The sequence below is a fragment of the Tenrec ecaudatus genome, chromosome 17 (genome assembly GCF_050624435.1).
Source record: "Tenrec ecaudatus isolate mTenEca1 chromosome 17, mTenEca1.hap1, whole genome shotgun sequence".
NCBI classification, from domain to species: Eukaryota; Metazoa; Chordata; class Mammalia; order Afrosoricida; family Tenrecidae; genus Tenrec; species Tenrec ecaudatus.
In genome coordinates this window covers 58,185,308-58,201,702 of record NC_134546.1, presented here as the reverse complement: position 1 = coordinate 58,201,702, position 16,395 = coordinate 58,185,308, and the positions used below count along the sequence as shown (strand labels likewise).

General features: G+C 48.5%; 1 protein-coding gene across 2 annotated transcripts in view; it reads left to right on the top strand.

Moving 5' to 3' along the window:
* The window catches only part of THSD4 (thrombospondin type 1 domain containing 4), a 726,614-nt gene that overhangs the window by 472,764 nt on the left and 237,455 nt on the right, over window positions 1-16,395 (top strand). The window contains exon 1 of one of the 2 annotated variants that reach the window (XM_075535169.1): window positions 5,683-5,881. The exons of the other annotated variant lie outside the window; for it this stretch is intronic. Coding sequence (XP_075391284.1) covers window positions 5,810-5,881 — 72 coding nt within the window. The 5' untranslated portion in view covers window positions 5,683-5,809. Of the gene's footprint in view, window positions 1-5,682; window positions 5,882-16,395 lie in introns of those variants that run through there. 2 annotated transcript variants of the gene reach the window in all.

The following is a 16,395-nucleotide window of genomic DNA, read 5'->3' as shown; positions in this document are numbered from 1 at the left end:
TACATTAAGAAAGCATCCCAATCCTGTCCAGATCAAGTCCATAAGTCCAATATTAGCCCATATGGACTCGCACAATACCCGCAATGACACCAAATGCAGGAAGATTACAGGTGAGGGGGTGGAAAGTCTTGTGGATCCAGTGGTAGTGGAACCATCTCAGCACCGGTGTGGGTTTCCACGTGGCTCCTCCAGCTCCAGGACTCAGGCTACATCAGCATAACTCCATGTGGCTTGTCAGCAGGAATGCCTAGCTGAAAAAAGTGTGTCTGGCCTCCAGTGAGCTATTTATCTATGTTGCACTTCCAAATGAGATCATCAAGCTGTGACTTGATAGACAGGCTAGACATCCCCCCCCCTCCTTCGCAAGCTGGCAGAAGATGTAACTGCTACTGCATTGCACTGGAGGTTCTTACAGGTTGAGGAGAGAGTCGTTGCCCTCAGTTTGGTGGGGAGACTGAAAAGCACCCCTCCCAGGGGTTTCCTCAACTCTAATCCTGAAGGAGGCAGAGAACCAGGTCTTTCTCCAGTGGAGCTGATGACGGCTCGAACCACTGACCTGTTTTGTTTTTTCCAACAGTCTTATTAGCACATAATTCACATATCATACAATTCAGTAGTTCAATCATACCAAGAAGAATTGTACAATTATTACCACATCAATTTTAGGGGAAAAAAAAACAAAGAAACCAAGGTTAAAGTTAATGTTTTAAATGAGTTGTGCAATGACAATCACTTCTGGTGCTCCCTCCCCATCCCATTTCATTATTTACTCCCCAAATCCCCTTTCCCTCCCATGAGCCCCCAGATCCCTACATCCCCTATAAACCCTTGTATTAGTTTTTATCACTGTGCATCCAAACAATCTTTAAAAATCAAAATAAGGTGGTAAGGATAAAATAATAATAACTGAAAAATAAAATACAAATTATGAATAATAAAGAAAATGGGACAGGTACCAATTCAATAACTGGATAGGCCCTCATATAGCTAAGTGTGGAAGGACGGCTAACAGGTGAAGTGTGCCTGAGCCAGTGGAATGACGAGAGGGCCCCAGGAGAAAGGATAGAGAAAGGACAGGACCTCAAGCACAGGCAGTGAGAAGCTGGGCTTCTTTGGCAGAGTCCAAAGTCTGTCCAGCGAAGTAGCAGCAGTGCAGTGGTAAGGAGCTGGGCTCTGGACACAGGCTTCTGGGGCCAAAGGTTGGCTTTGCCATCCCTTCACTGGGTGACTGGGAGTGAGCTATTGGATCTCATCGGGCTGTTGTGGTGCTACCTAAGACACTACCTATAAACTGCTAAGGATGATGCTGGCCTCACAGGAATACTCTAAAGAAGGCTATCCGGCTGAGACAGAGGAAACGGGGAGTTACTGCTCGGTGCCATTGAGTCCAGTCCGACCCATCGTGATGCTGTGCACCACCAACGAGCCGTGGCACGCCTGCACCATCCTCGCAGTTGTTGCTGAGGTTGACCCACTGCTGCAGCCGTTGTATCGATCAGTCTCCTGGAGCGCCTTCCCAGAGCAGTGGTTCTCCACCTCCCTCGTGCCGCCACCCTTGCAGACGGGCCCTCATGTCGCCGCGACCCCAACCGTAACATTATTGTCGTTGCTACTTCATCGCGGTCATCTTGCTCCTGTTGTGAATCGTCATGAAGCTATCTGATAGGCAGGATGTCGTTTCATTGCTGCAAAGTGAGCATCACTAAAGCACAGTGATGAATCACAAAAACAAGGTCATTCTATATTGTGAAATGTTTATTTCTCATGACTAATCAATGACATTTTGTCCTGAAGCATGGTGTAGCATGCATAGATCACCCTCTTCACGCCGGGTGCTCATCAGTGGGCATATCTGCATGTGTCCGGACCCGCCTGGAGATGGATAGAGGAGCGCTGTCTTGGTTACTAAAATCATCGGAAATATGTTTTCCGATGGTCTTAGGTGACCCCTGTGAAAGGGTCGGTTGACCACCCCCCAAGGGGTCGTGACCCACAGGTTGAGAACCGCTGCCCTAGAACGTAGTGTTCGGGACTCTGAAAGAGGGGGGTGGGTCAACGGGAAGGGCAAGGTCATTTGTGCCAAGACTGCAGCGAGGTCAGTTAAAATGAACACTGGGAAAGTATCCTTTGTCTTCGTGACACAGGGGCCATGAACCACCTTTCCAGAGGCCTTTCGGTGGAGCAGAATGGTCCACAGTCAGACCGAAGTGTGTGACGAGTGAGTAGAAACCAACACTCGGAAAATCACAGCCTCTGAGCCAAATCTGACCTGCTGCCTGTTTGGGGGCAAATAAAGTTTTATTGAAACACGTTTATTTATGGGTTGCCTTTGGCTTCCTTCAGGGGAATAAACGCCTTGGTGATCAACTTGTGTAAAGCAGCCAAACATCCTATGTGCTCTTGTTGGTCCCAGGAAAGGCAGTGCGGTGGCCCAGGTAGTGTTGTGCTCCATCATGCATGGCGTTGCCATGAGCCAGGGGGTCAACTTGAGGACAGCTCACAAAACCACGACAGGACTGGCCTTTGTCAACAAGGGACTAGTTCCATTTTTGGGACAGAGCCCATGTGGCTGAAAATATTTTCTATCTGACCCTTTACAGAAAGGGTTTGCCGAGCTCTGAATTAAATAAGAACTTTGGCCTTCTTAGATTATTCCTGAATGTCTGTCGTCATTGGGTAGATGATGGTGCCCTGCTCAGTGGAATAGGCCCAGTGCTAAATAAGTCTAAAAACACAAGGGTCAGGGGCTCAGTGGGGGGGCGGGAGGAAGGTGTAGAATAGAGGAAGAGGGGAGAAGGAAAGAGGAAAGAAGAAATTAATACCTACTTTTCTCTAACTAGTATCCCTAGTAGCGAATGGGTTGCTAACCACAAGGTCAGTAATTGAAAACCACCAGCGGTTTCATGGGAGAGAGCTGGGGCTTTCCACTCCCATGAAGAGTTTAAGTCTGAGAAGCCCACCGGGGCAGTTCTACCCTGTCTTTTATGGTCACTGTGAGTCGGAATCAGCTTGATGGTAGGGAGTTTGGTTCATTTTTCTCCATCTAGTGATATTATCTTCTTACCTCTGTGCTAGTCTGGGTACATTAGAGAAACAAATCCACAGAAACTCGTGTGTAAGAGAGAGTTTTATATAAAGGTTTAGTGCACATCAAGAACACATCCCAACCCAGTGCTGCCCAAGCCCACAAGTCCAACATTAACCCATTGACCCATGTGTCTGACACCAATCCACAAAGTCCGCCTCCATCTCACAAAACAAACGCAATGATGCCGACTGCAGGAGGAAAGCCGAGTCAGTGAGCATACAAGCATCTCAGCGCTGCCAGGGGTCCCCACACGGGTGTTCCAACACCCAGGGCTGCATCGGGGTAGGTCCGTGTGGCTTCTCCTCAGGGATGTCTTGCAGGAAGAGAGCCTTGCCAGTTGAAGCAGGGAACTGGCTAAGGCAGCTGTACCTGCTCCGACCATCAGAAAGCAAGAGACCCGAGAACTAGAAAGGTGAGGCTCACCGAGCCATTTATCCCTCCGCCCTTCACTTAACCCCACATGTGTTTATCGGCCAGGTTGGCACAATAAACTTTAACTATCTCACCTTCTTTCTCTCACATCTTCTTAAAACTTACCCCAAGAGGGTTGTAAGTTCAATGCCCATCGCCCTACTTAGCTGACCAGATTTTAACGTTGATAAAGCAGGACACCACTGATAAAACTCATATCCTGGCGAAATACCCAGATGGCAGCCGAAAACCGTATACCCGAGCTTGTTGTGCATTCTTTTAAAAAAAATCGGGACTTTTTAAAAATGCCACGGGATGCGGGAAAAATTGTTAAAAATCTGGACGTCTGGTCACCTTACACTGCCATCGAGTCAATTCCAAATATAGGGAGCCTATGTTCTATGTGAATGTAACTCCTTAGGGAACAGAAAGCTTCATCTGTGTCCCGGGGAGCTGCTGGTGGGTTAGAATCACCCATTTTCCTAGCAGCCCAGCGCAACGCAGTTCTCCAAGCCCACTCAGAAGCTCCCCCCCCAGTAAGTCATCGTATGGTTGGTGATAACCATCTTTCTGGGAAGGCTGCACATGATAAAGTCACTAAAGTTTCAAGTTTCCTCACGAATGCCGGAAAATGTCTACATTCTGATTCTTCTCCAGGGGTTATTAGTTGCTTTTCTGGGACCGAGTGCTGATGTTGATTTCAGATTAAAGAGAAAGCCCATGTTGTTAGTGCGCATTGTGTGAATTCCTGAAGGATAGCTCCTCCCCATTGCACACACAGGGTCACTGGGGCTCACCAGTGTCCCGTGTCGCTGACCCACAGCGAGTTGGGAGCAGAACTGGGGTGTGAACCGAGGGCTGCTTGATTGCAGGACTCTGGGGGGCTGATTGCACTGCACCGCAAGGTCACCCTGTCTTCTGGTGACCACCACTAACTTTGGAATGGCTCCTCTTGCTTCGTCTAGGAGGTGGCTCACTCACACCATCGAGTCAATGCCGACAGGGCGAATTTCCCAGGTTCTCGTTCTTCGTTGGAATAGAAAGTCCCTCCTGCCTAGCACTTGGGAAACTATGGTCCCTGCTATTGCACAGGAAGAGGTGACTGCTTAGGTGGTGTCTCGGGTGGGCTTGAGCAAGAGGTGGCCCTCCACCTCTTCCCCAGGCCTCCAGATCTCACGTTGGGGGTCCACATGATTCTGCCTGGAGGTAGCTCTTAGTTCTTCAAAACCAGACTGCTTTTCAGTACATTGGGCCAGCTCCGCCCATAGTGTAACCCAGTGAGCACGGGGGGTTGGGGGTATTAGGGAGGGGTAACAGTTTACCGGATGGGCTGCTAACCACATCAGTGGTCAGTTCAAAACCAACAGCAGCTCCATCTGAGAAAGATGAGGCTCTCTCCTATGGTGACGAATTACAGACTAAGAACTCCATAAAGGCAATTCTGCCCTGCCCTAGAGAGTCACAGGGAGTCAGTGGCAATGACTTTAGTTTGGGCTTCCCCCGTCCCAGCCTAGCTGTTTGGGTTTGTGTTGTCTGCAGGAACAAAGCCTCGAATCCAGGGCCAGACGCAGGTGTCCATGGAGGCACCGAGACAAGGATGTAGCAACATCCCTACTTCCCATCAATCCATGTGCACACGATCTGTGTGTAAGCACACAGCACGCGTGGGACTTCTCTCCCCCTTTGAGTCTGCCTTTGCTCACGCAACCTGTCACTGCCTCCATGTCTGTACCCCCCAAATGAAAGCTCAAAGACAGCTCGGAGGCCACCAGCCCAACTGGAGAGGAAATCAAGACCCAGAGAGGGCTGACAACTTGCCTGGGCTCACACAGCTCAGCAGCAGCAGATCCTGAAAAAAAAACCCTAGTAAGGTCCCGACCTGTCCCCTGCCTGCCTGTGTTGTGGAGACACACACACACACACACACACACACACACACACACACACACACGGCGAGCGCTTACCTTGGAGCCCGTTTCATGAATGAGACCAGATGCAGAGCTCCACATTGATCATTTCTGTCCCTCCCCTTTCTGCTTTCTGTTAAAGGCAGCCCCCCCAGCTCCCAGCTGGCTCCTGTCCCCTCCCCCAGCTGGGAGAAGTTATTACATGAAGAGATCAGCTTACCAGTTCTCTTCAGAGCTGAGGCTCAGCCCGCAGCACCGGGCAGTGCAGGGAGAGAGCGGAGGGACCGAGCGCGGTGCCTAGCGGAACCCCGGGGCTGGAATCCCGAGACCCAAGTGCATCTGCTAGCTGTTAGCAGTTGGCAGCCGGAGTTCTCTTCCAGGCTAGTTCTAACTTTGGGTAATAATGTTTGTCAGCTACCTGATATTAACATTGCTCCACGTTCAAACAGCAGTGTTAGCGAGACCTGGGGGAGAGGTAAGCCAAATAAAATATCTTGTCAGAAGTTGTGTTTTTGTCAGCATTCGATTTCCTCTTCCATTTACCAAGAGGGTCCAGCGAATGACTTGCTCTGGTGTGTGAAGAGGCGTAATGTTTTGTATTTGTGTTTAGCCTTGGCTGTTGAAGACTTTCAGAATCTGGTGATTTCTAAGCTCTCAATCTCAGGTGTCGGTGCAATTCCCATACTGGGGAGCCAGGCGTGTCCTGGGTGACAGATGCCCGGAGCAGGCAGGTTTCTTCTGGTGTTGCTAAAGAAAGGCAGCAGTGGGCATGTCAGATTCCAGTAGGACCTGTCGTTACCTCTGGGAATGTTTCTCCAGCGCTGCCTACAGAAAGTGCATGCTAGAAGACTTGGGTTTTTTTTTTTCTTTCCTGCCTTGGCAACCCTATTTGTCTCCTTCATTGCTTTGATGTGCGTGCAGAGTGGGGTGTTGGGGTGGGGGTTGCGTCTGAAGGGGACGGTGGTGCCTAATGGGGCTAGAGGTGTGCCTCAGATGTGGGCATAAGAAAGAAGGTGTTGTTTAAGGAGGCCCACTTGCTCCGATTAGTTTAGCTAGTACTTTGGCTGGAAGCATGTTTGAACTTCATAGGTACCTCTTGGAGACAATAGAAGAGATGGGGATCCAGTCTGAGAAGCAGCAAGTGCTCAGGAGCCTCGCCGGCACCTGCACATAAGCCTGCAACAAATGGGACTGCTCCTTATCTCTGACTGCCCCGATGAGAAGGCCGGGAGATTGATGCCAGAGAAGTGGAGAGACAGCCTTCCCCCAGACCCAGCTGCCTCTTTGAAAAGCCAAATGAAAAGTGTCTCTCCCCAAGGGGCCGCATGTCCTTGCCTTTTGTTAGCCCTGTCAGGGATGAGCCACTCCGACAGCCTAATGCAACCACTTTCCCTTTTCTTAGCAAATTGAAGTGAGCTCGCTTCCAGCCGGCTGTGGTTTCAGTGGGGTTGTTACTCTGCTCAAAATAGACCCGGGGCCCCAGGTGGGCAGCAACGGGCCATTTGTTTTATGCTTTGAGCCTTTTCATTACCCAGGTCCTTTTCATTACCTGAGTCCTTTGGGCCTGGGGATGGTGGGACGGGTGAGAGGGGGTAGGATTCTGGTTTTGAATGGACGCCCGGGGGACTGAATGGGTTCTTGATGCTGGGAGCTGAAAGCAGACCATTGCCCTCTAGTTGTAGCCGAAGTTCCCAACTTTCCTGTTGATTTTTTTACTGTGCAAAGTAAATGACAAATGGGCCTGCCTCGCTCAGCCTGGAGCACTTAGGCGTGTTAGAGGAGAGCTCATATGGAAAATATTTCTATCATCGCTGCATGCACATATGGTCTGGGGAGACCCCCATCCAGAGTAAATCACAGCGCCCCAGTAGCCCCTCAAGTGGTGTGCCAATTACTCTTATTAACGGCCAGACTAAGGGCAGGCTTCAGTTACCTGCGCACAGCTGGCTCCCGGGGACAGCCACTCTGGAATGTGTGCGCCCCAAGCCCCGTGTCACACGCGGAGAGGGGCGAGCAGCGGGCTCTGGCTCACTTTACAATCTGCAAAGCGGATGAAAAATGAAAGGGGATTACACTGGATCACCCAAACCTTGATGCTGTTCGGACGACACTCTTGAGAAGAAGGCAGCAGCGCTTCTGGCTTTGAACTTGGCGCGTGCGCTTGATAAGGCAGACATCCCCCTCCTTCCTTCCGAAGTGCGGGAGCCTGGCTCGGCTTCTTGGTTCTATTCGGCCATGCTAGAGAGCTTTGTGCGCCCTCCCTCTTCTGTCGCCCTTCCTCAGCTGGTCTTTCTTTCCCAGTTGTTTCCCCTTTCCCTTCCATCCCTCCCTCCTTCCCTTCCTCCCTTACTGCCTTCCTTCCTTCCTTCCTTCCTCCCTTACTGCCTGCCTCCCTTCCTTTCTTCCACAGTGTGGCCGAGTTTATGTGTATCTGCCTGTATAGCTATTATATATGTGTATGTACTGTCTGCGTATGCGCGTGTTCTGTGTTGTGTGTGTGCGCGTGTGTGTTTATGTGTTGTCTCTGTCTTTATGGAGACAAGGGGGCTTCTAAAAGTTGCTGGGGGAAATTCCACCTTCCTTCCATTCCACCTTTCTATGAGCCTTTTTGAGGCCCCCGGTGGGTATGCACAGGTGTTGTCTGTCTGCATGTGTGTAGCTTTGTGTTCTAAGAAAGCATACAATTCGGATGCCTTTGCTCCTTGTTGAGAATGAAAAGATGAAGATGAATGGGCTACGCGTGCACACACACACACACACACACACACACACACACACTTCCCGACTCCTGGGGCGGGAGGGGGATTTATATAGAGCTTTGAAGAATGTGGCGTGCCTTTATAAGCGCTTCTTTTTTATTGCTGTGTTTCTTACAAAACTCACTCATAAACATGCAGCGACGTCCCAACGTCACTGAGACTTTCCTTTGCTCTGCCAGCCGGCTTTCCTGCAGGTTTTAATTGTCTTTCCTTTGGACGTTCATAAAAAATACAGGCGGGAAAGGCAGGCAGGAGGAGAAAGAGTTGTTCCTCTCGTCCCCTTGTGGTGCTGGGCTGGCTGGGGTCTCAGCATGGGGCTGCGAGCCAAGCCGCAAAACCTGGGGAGCAGGTCGTGGAGCCACTTCGTGTGGAGTTGAAGTCCTTCCAGATAAACAGGGTCTGGCAGGTGGTACGAGGAGGGGGCGAGGCGGAGCAAGCCTCCCCTGGTGTCCTGCGGCTGGCCCTCTTGGCACCAGGCACTGTCCTCCCCAGGACAGAACAGCCTGGTGTGGTTTCAGTGCAGGGGAGGGCTAGGCCTGCTTTTATTTTCAGGGCGCAGGAGCATTACACCTGGGCCGCCAAGACCGCAGGAACAGCTTTGAGGTCCGTGATTCAAATACGATCACTGCAGGAGAGCACACTGCAAGCCACCTCTGAGGGTGGAAGAGTCTGGCCGGCCGGGGGTTTGATACATTTGTCAGGGCAGGGAGAGGGCCAGGAGCCAGTTTCTTTGCAGGATGCTGCAGAGAGAGAGAGAGAGAGAGAGAGAGAGAGAGAGAGAGAGAGAGAGAGAGAGAGAGAGAGAGAGAGAGAGAGAGAGAGATATTTCCCCCTGTACTTGGACTTAGTCTCAGTTAAGACCTTGAGGGCCATGATCCAGCTTCTTTGCAGGATGCAGCAGAGGAGAGAGAGAGAGAGAGTCAATTTCTCCCTGTACTTGGACTTAACGGCCTCAGTTAAGACCTTGAGATACTAAGGTGAGTGGGGAGAGGAAGGAAAGGTTCCCCAAAATTGACAAGGTCTGTTCACGGTAGTGAAATGTACTTTGCTCAAGGTCGAAAGCTGGGCCAAAGGGCGGGGGCTCTTTCATTTGGCTAGAAGTTAAATGTATTGGCAGAACTCATTAAATTCAGGAGTATGTGTCTCAACGATTGATGGTATGGGGTTTCTCTGGGGAGTGACGGGACTGTTTCAGAAGTGGATATCAGGAATGGTTGCACCGAATTGTACGCTTAAAAGAGGTGAATGTTAGGGTGTGTTAATTCACTGGCAGAGAAGGTTAGAAAATTTTTAAAGGCAATGTGTGTACCCCACTTCTGTGTGCCCCGAGTTTATCACACGGATGGACTCTGAGTGTGCAAAGTGCTCTGTGAGCCATTTCGCGTCTTTCATCTGACACGCACCGATGACCGTGGTCCCCAGGTGTTCCAAATGAATGGGGCCCTGATATGCGTACTGCACAGCATGTGCAGTGTTGAGTGTCCTGGTGTGGAACGGGCACCAGGGGCCGCTGCTGGGTGAGAAAAGCAAGTGTAGGAAGAGAGTGTATCAAATGCCACCATGTCAGCCAGCCGTGTTCCCTTACTAGGAGCCTGCAAACCGTTCGTGGAAACGTCCCATTATCTTTTTATTCTGATTTCCACCGGCTCTGCGAACCCCCTCATATGTGTACACGCCTTCTCTAGAAGGATGTCCAAGGAAAAGGGGAGAGGAACATTGAGGAGAGGGGAGAGACTTCGGTCTTGCTCGTGAGCTTTGGTCCTTTTGGGAGTCCGTGGAGTAAGCGCGCTTTATCTGGGACAAAATCATGACGAGACGCATGATAAAAGCAGTCATGTAGTAACAGTGGAAAGAAGTAGGATCACAGGTGACGTCCTCAGCGGTCGTTCATAGCACATGTGGGGGTAGCATGTATACGTGTTAACAACCACAACTCCGAAGGCTAGCCCGGGAAGGATGCCTTCCCTAACACTGAAGGACATGCGCTCAGGGAAGGGTTTCCTTTAGGACGGAAATGATGCTCTGGGCACTTATTTGCTCATTGAATATTCATGACTCATTTTTGTCCCTTTGCAAAATGACGGTTACAGCCATAGCGACTTTAAAGGGTGGTTGGGAGAATTACCTGCAATAACATGTACAGACCTCCTTAGCTTCTTGGGCCAAGCTCCCCAAACCAGGCCCTCATTGCATGGAGACCTGAAGGATGATGGGTGGAGAGTCCCCAAGACCACCCTCAGGTCTGACAGTTCCCTCAGAGGCTTGTGCAGACAGTCTTTCCAGCAGCTGTGACGTATTCCGATGAAAGGGTGCCACGCCCATGATTGGGTGCAGTGCTGCCAGAGGCGTGTCCCAGTGGACCCACACACGAGGTGCTTCGTTCCTTCCCCATAATAGGACTTGTGGAATTTTGTCTCCCAGGGAAGCTCATTATAATCTTAGTTCCCAGGGTTTTTATGGAGCGTGGCCACCTGGACACCTTTACCTAGCACACACCCGCATTCCAGACTCCCAGAAAGGAAGCAGGTGTTCAGCATAAAACATCCTGTAGGCACAGCGGGCCACTCTCATGGCATCTGGGACAAAAAGGAACCTTCCCGAAATCCAGGTTCCCAGATGTCAGCAAGGGCCAACCTTGTAAGCTGACCTTCCTAGGGACAGCGCTCCAGGCCTGCTGTGCTCGCTCTTCTGCACAGACGGGGAGCCGTTTGAAGTGGGGCAAGAGGAGGACCTACCAGGTAGAGGGGAAGCAGCCACAGACCTAGAGGAGCGAGAAGAGCGTGGCATTTTCTGGAAACAGCACGTCACAGTTCCATCAGCAGAGGCAATGTGCCAGCAGGCCTCGCCATCAAGAGGATTCAGGGGACCACTTTTGAAATTCCCAGAAATCCCTTCTCTACAATCTTGAGGTTGTCTGTTTATGATAGGGCATTTTGGTCGGCCTCCTTGTACAACATCTTCTCATGTATAGACTATTGGAATTCATTCCCAAGGAGAAAATAGAATTAGATAATGAACATAGCATTATTTTTTGATGGGTTTTGCTCAAAGTCAGTCATTCTTTTTTTTTAATCGTTTTATTAGGGGGTCATACAACTCTTACCACATTCCATACATACATCAATTGTGTAAAGCTTATTTGTACATTCGTTACCCTCATAATTCTCAAAACATTTGCTCTCTACTTAAGCGCCTGGCATCAGCTCCTCATTTTTACCCACCCTCCGCGTTCTCCCCTCCCTCATGAGCCCTTAATAATTTATAAATTATTATTTTGTCATATATTTCCCTGTCAGATGTCACCCACTTTTCTGTTGTCCGTCCCCCAGGGAGGAGATCACACATAGATCCTTGTAATCAGTTCCCCCTTTCCAACCCACTCTCCCTTTACACTCCCAGTATCGCCACTCACACCACTGGTCCTGAAGGGATCATCCACCCTGAATTCCATGTGTTTCTGGTTCCTATCTGTACCAGTGTACATCCTCTGGTCCAGCCAGACTTGCAAGGTAGAATTGGGATCATGATAGTGCAGGGAGAGGAAGCATTTAGGAACTAGAGGAAAGTTGAATTTTTCATCATTGCTACATCACACCCTGTCTAGCTCATCTCCTCCCCAAGACCCCTCTGCAAGGGGATCGCCAATGGCCGACAAATGAACTTTGGGTCTCCACTCCGCACTGCCCCCCTCATTCACTATGGTAAGACTTTTTGTTCTGATGATGCCTGATACCTGATCTCTTCAACACCTCATGATCGCACAGGCTGCTGTGCTTCTTCCATGTGGGCCTTGTTGCTTCTCAGCTAGATGGCCACTTGTTTACCTTCAAACCTTTAAGACCCCAGACACGATCTCTTTTGATAGCCGGGCACCATCAGCTTTCTTCACCACATTTGCTTATTCACCCGCTTTGTCTTCAGCGATCATATCATGGAAGTGAGCACACAATGTTATAATTTTTTGTTCTTTGATGCCTGATAACTGATCCCTTCAACACCCCATGATCACATAGGCTGTTATGCTTCTTCCATGTGGGCTTTGTTGCTTCTGAGCTAGATGGCCACTTGTTTACTTTCAAGCCTTTAAGACCCCAGATGCTATATATTTTGATAGCCGGGCACCATCAGCTTTCTCCACCACATTTGCTTATTCACCCGCTTTGTCTTCAGCAGTTGTGTCAGGAAGATGAGCATCATAGAATGCCAATTTAATAGAAGAAAGTATTCTTGCATTGAGGGAGTAATTGAGTGGAGGCCCAATGTCCTTCTGCTACCTTAATACTAAACCTATAAGTAGATGCACATAGATCTATTTCCCCATCCTCATATAAATATATTTGCATATATACATGTCTTTATCTAGACCTCTATAAATGCCTTTTGCCTCCCAGCTCTTTCCTCTATTTCCCTTGACTTTCCTCCTGCCCCACTATCATGCTTAGTCCCCAGCAGGGTTTCGGCAATTCCTTTTTGTCACATTACCCTTGATCATGCCCTACCAGGCCTCCCACCCACTCCTCACCACCAATTTGGATCACTTGTTGTTCTCTTGTCCCTGGGTTTGTTAACACCACTACCTTTCCCCCCACCTCCCCGTCTCCCATGTCCCCCCGGAACTGTTGGTCCCGATGTTTTCTCCTCCAGATTGTTCATACAGCCTATCTTACTTAGACAGACCTGTGGAGATAATAACACGCACAAAAACAAGACAGAGCAAAACCAAGCAACAATATACAACAAAACAACAAACCAATGAAAAAAAAACAAACAAAGAAAAGCTTGTAGTTAATTCAAGGGTCGTTTGCTGGCCTTTAGGGGTGTTTTCCAGTCCAGTCTGTTGGGGCACCACGCCCTGGCCCCAAAGTCCACCTTCAGCATTCCCTGGGGACCTCGCCGCTTCATTCCCTTGCTGTTCTGTTGCACCCACTTAGTGTTTTCCCTTGGTGTGGCAGGATCAGATCGGGTGCAGTTACTACACTGTGTCTCCAATGTTGTCCCCTGTAGAGCTATGGGTCAGTGGGGGGCATCATGTCTCATGGTGGGGCCGGCCATGTGGTCCTCTCTGTGGACTTGCTGCTCTAATTAGGGTCATCATCCTCAAGGTCTGGTGGGCCAGGCTGTGCTCCACTCTGTCCTCCTCCCCCTTCATCTGCTCCCCTGTGCTCTGATTATGTCCCTCTCCTGGAGCGGCAAATTCAATGCCGTCTTTTGAAATAACTTCTTCTGGGGGGAGGGCCAAGTGTCCACTTAGTATTTGGAACTGGGGCCGCCCCCCCAGTCCTCTCCACTGGTTCCCTCCTCTACACTGGCATGCTGCGTTCACATCTTGGAGCACTGGGTCGAAGTCTGGATTGAAAGGGGAGGGTATTGTTTCTATCTCCACAGGGAAAGAGGGGCCAGCCATTCATAAGGACCTCAAGAGTGCTCTTTGTGGCTGAGAGAGATAAAGGGTCAGTCACCTTGCTTTAAGGATAGACTGTGCACTCTGCTCAGGGGCTTCGTTTGTTGTGTGCTCCACCTACTCCCTACCACTAACCCAGACTTTTGAATGTGGTGCCAGGCTTGGATGTGCACCTTGGTTCTGCTCCTTCTGGCCATATGACTCTTGACACTTTAAGTTATAGTTCAGGTGAGGAAACCTGATGTTCCTGCAGAAACAGACTCAATCACTATAGCAATGCAAAGCAGAAAAAAGCCAAAGCTCATCTTCATCCTCACTTGCTCCTCAATCCTCTCCCCAATAATAAATGAAACTTAAAGGTGGGTGTCCGTCCATCTGGACCTATTCTTTACATGTATGGACATCAGGCGGGTGGGGGTTGTCTGGGAGTTTATGTGAATCTGTGCCCGCAACTAACAAATAATGACAGTTTTGCCTCTTTGTGTTGATTGCCTACCCATCTTGTTTCGACCTCTTGTTTTATTGCGACTCCTAGGAATTCCAGAATACGGGGTTGAATCCGAGCAATGAAAACGAACATTCTTTTCTTCCAGACTGAAATTGGAATGTTTCTCATATTTCATCCTTAACTCTAATGCCTGCCAGATGTTTCAGCGAGATAAATTTATCAGGTTATCAGCTCCCTTCAAAGCTTTCTTAAAATCAGAAATGGTTGTTGATTTTATTTTTCCCTTCAACAAGATGGTCGCATGAGTTTTCTCCTAAATCTACACTTATCGTGTGTATTATACCAATAGTCTTCTTATCATGGCACTATTTCAGCACTCTCAGAATTGTCTTTCTGAACGGTGACTTACACATTAAATTTGCTACTGGATCTGGTTTGTTAAAAAGTATTGCTACCAAACCATAGCACCCTTTACTAAACATCAAATCTCAAAATGTGAAGCCATTGTTTCTGACTTGAAGTTATAGCTTCTCCCTGACCATGATGTCTCCATCTCTCATATATCCTGCAGTCTGTTTGATAAATACCATGTCGAAACATCAGTTTGAGCATCCTCAAGAGATTCGAATTGAGGACCTGACACCAGGGGCTTAGGTGGAGAGCAAATGTTTTGAGAATGATGAGGGTAACGAATGTACAAATGCGCTTTAGACAATGGATGGATGGATGGATTGTGATAAGAGTTGTATGAGCCCCCAATAAAATTATTTTTTTAAAGAGAGATTTGAATCAAGCTGCGTTGAGTTTGAGGAATGAAAAGAAAGTTGAAGGGGGCAGGATCAGGACACACACACACACACACACACACACACAGTGTGTATGGTAAGCTTGCCCAGCACCATTTTCTCTGACCAGGTGCATTATCATTGGGGGAAAAGGTTTCTCAGCAAAACTCTCCGGCCTTTTTTCTCACCAGTGCAGTGTTCAGCTTTCTTAATCATCCTTCATAACAATACTTCTTTGTACTATGCCACCTCATGATCATCCTGTGAACGCTGAGCACATCTACAAAGATCTCCTTGGAAGATCCCCCTGAACCTACTCCTCTGTCTTGAATTTAACCGTCCCAGCAGGGCCCCTTGGAAGTCATAGGTTTTACCAGAAAATGTTTAAGGCACCCAAACAAGACTAAGGCAGGTATACTCCTGCAAGAACTTGTTTGGCCACAGAAACTCGTTTAAACACATGTTGTTTGGAATGAACCCAGCGATTTGGGGATGGTTGTTCATTTGGAAATGAACCCCACGTGAATCACCTGAAATCCAAATAGCAACACTTTCTGACTTATTTTTTTTAATCATTTAATTGGGGGCTCATACAGCACTTATCACAATCCATATGTCCGTTCGTTACCCTCATCATTCTCAAAACATTTGCTCTCCACGTAAGCCCCTGGCATCAGTTCCTCATTTTCCCCCTCTCTCCCCGCTCCCCACTCCCTCATGAACCGTTGATAATTTATAAATAATTATTTTGTCATATCTTACACTGTCTGACGTCTGCCCTCACCCACTTCTCTGTTGTCCATCCCCCAGGGAGGAGGTCACATGTAGATCCTTGTAATCGGTCCCCCCTTTCCACCCTACCCTCCCACCATCCTCCTGGAATCACCACTCTCACCAGTGGTCCTGAAGGGATCATCCATCCTGGATTCCCTGTGTTTCCAGTTCCTATCTGTACTAGTGTACATCCTCTGGTCTAGCCAGATTTGTAAGGTAGAATTGGGATCATGATAGTTGGGGGAGGAAGCATTTAGGAACTAGAGGAAACTTGTATGTTTCATCGTTGCTACACTGCACCCTGACTGGCTACACTATAGCTTTTGATATGTGGGCACCATCAGCTTCTGGCTTACTCTTATATTTCAGTTTGAGTTTCTGAAAATAAGTACTATTGTGTCATAGTTACCTTTTATTGTTCTAGACCAGAGTTTTATGCGCCTTGTAGGATAAATTTAAATTTTCTCAACTTTCAGTATACTTTGAAACCATTTAAACAACATATAAATTAGCATTTTCTTGAGGGTTTTTGGAAAGCAGTCATAAAGTCATGCTACATGATTAATTTAACTTCATTGGTTTGTAGTCAAAGAGTGTATCTGTGATATTGATTTTTTTAATTGTTGACGTACTAAATGGACTGCCTTTGTCAACATTCCAAATACCTCGAGGAAAATGTTCACTCTGGATTAGGTGCTGGGTTTGGTTATTGCTGTTTTCTGGTTTGTTTGGGAGGGGTGTTGGTGATAATATGTATCTGGTATATATCTATTAAATCAAGATTATAGATGGATAGATTGAGCTGTCCAGATCTTCTATATC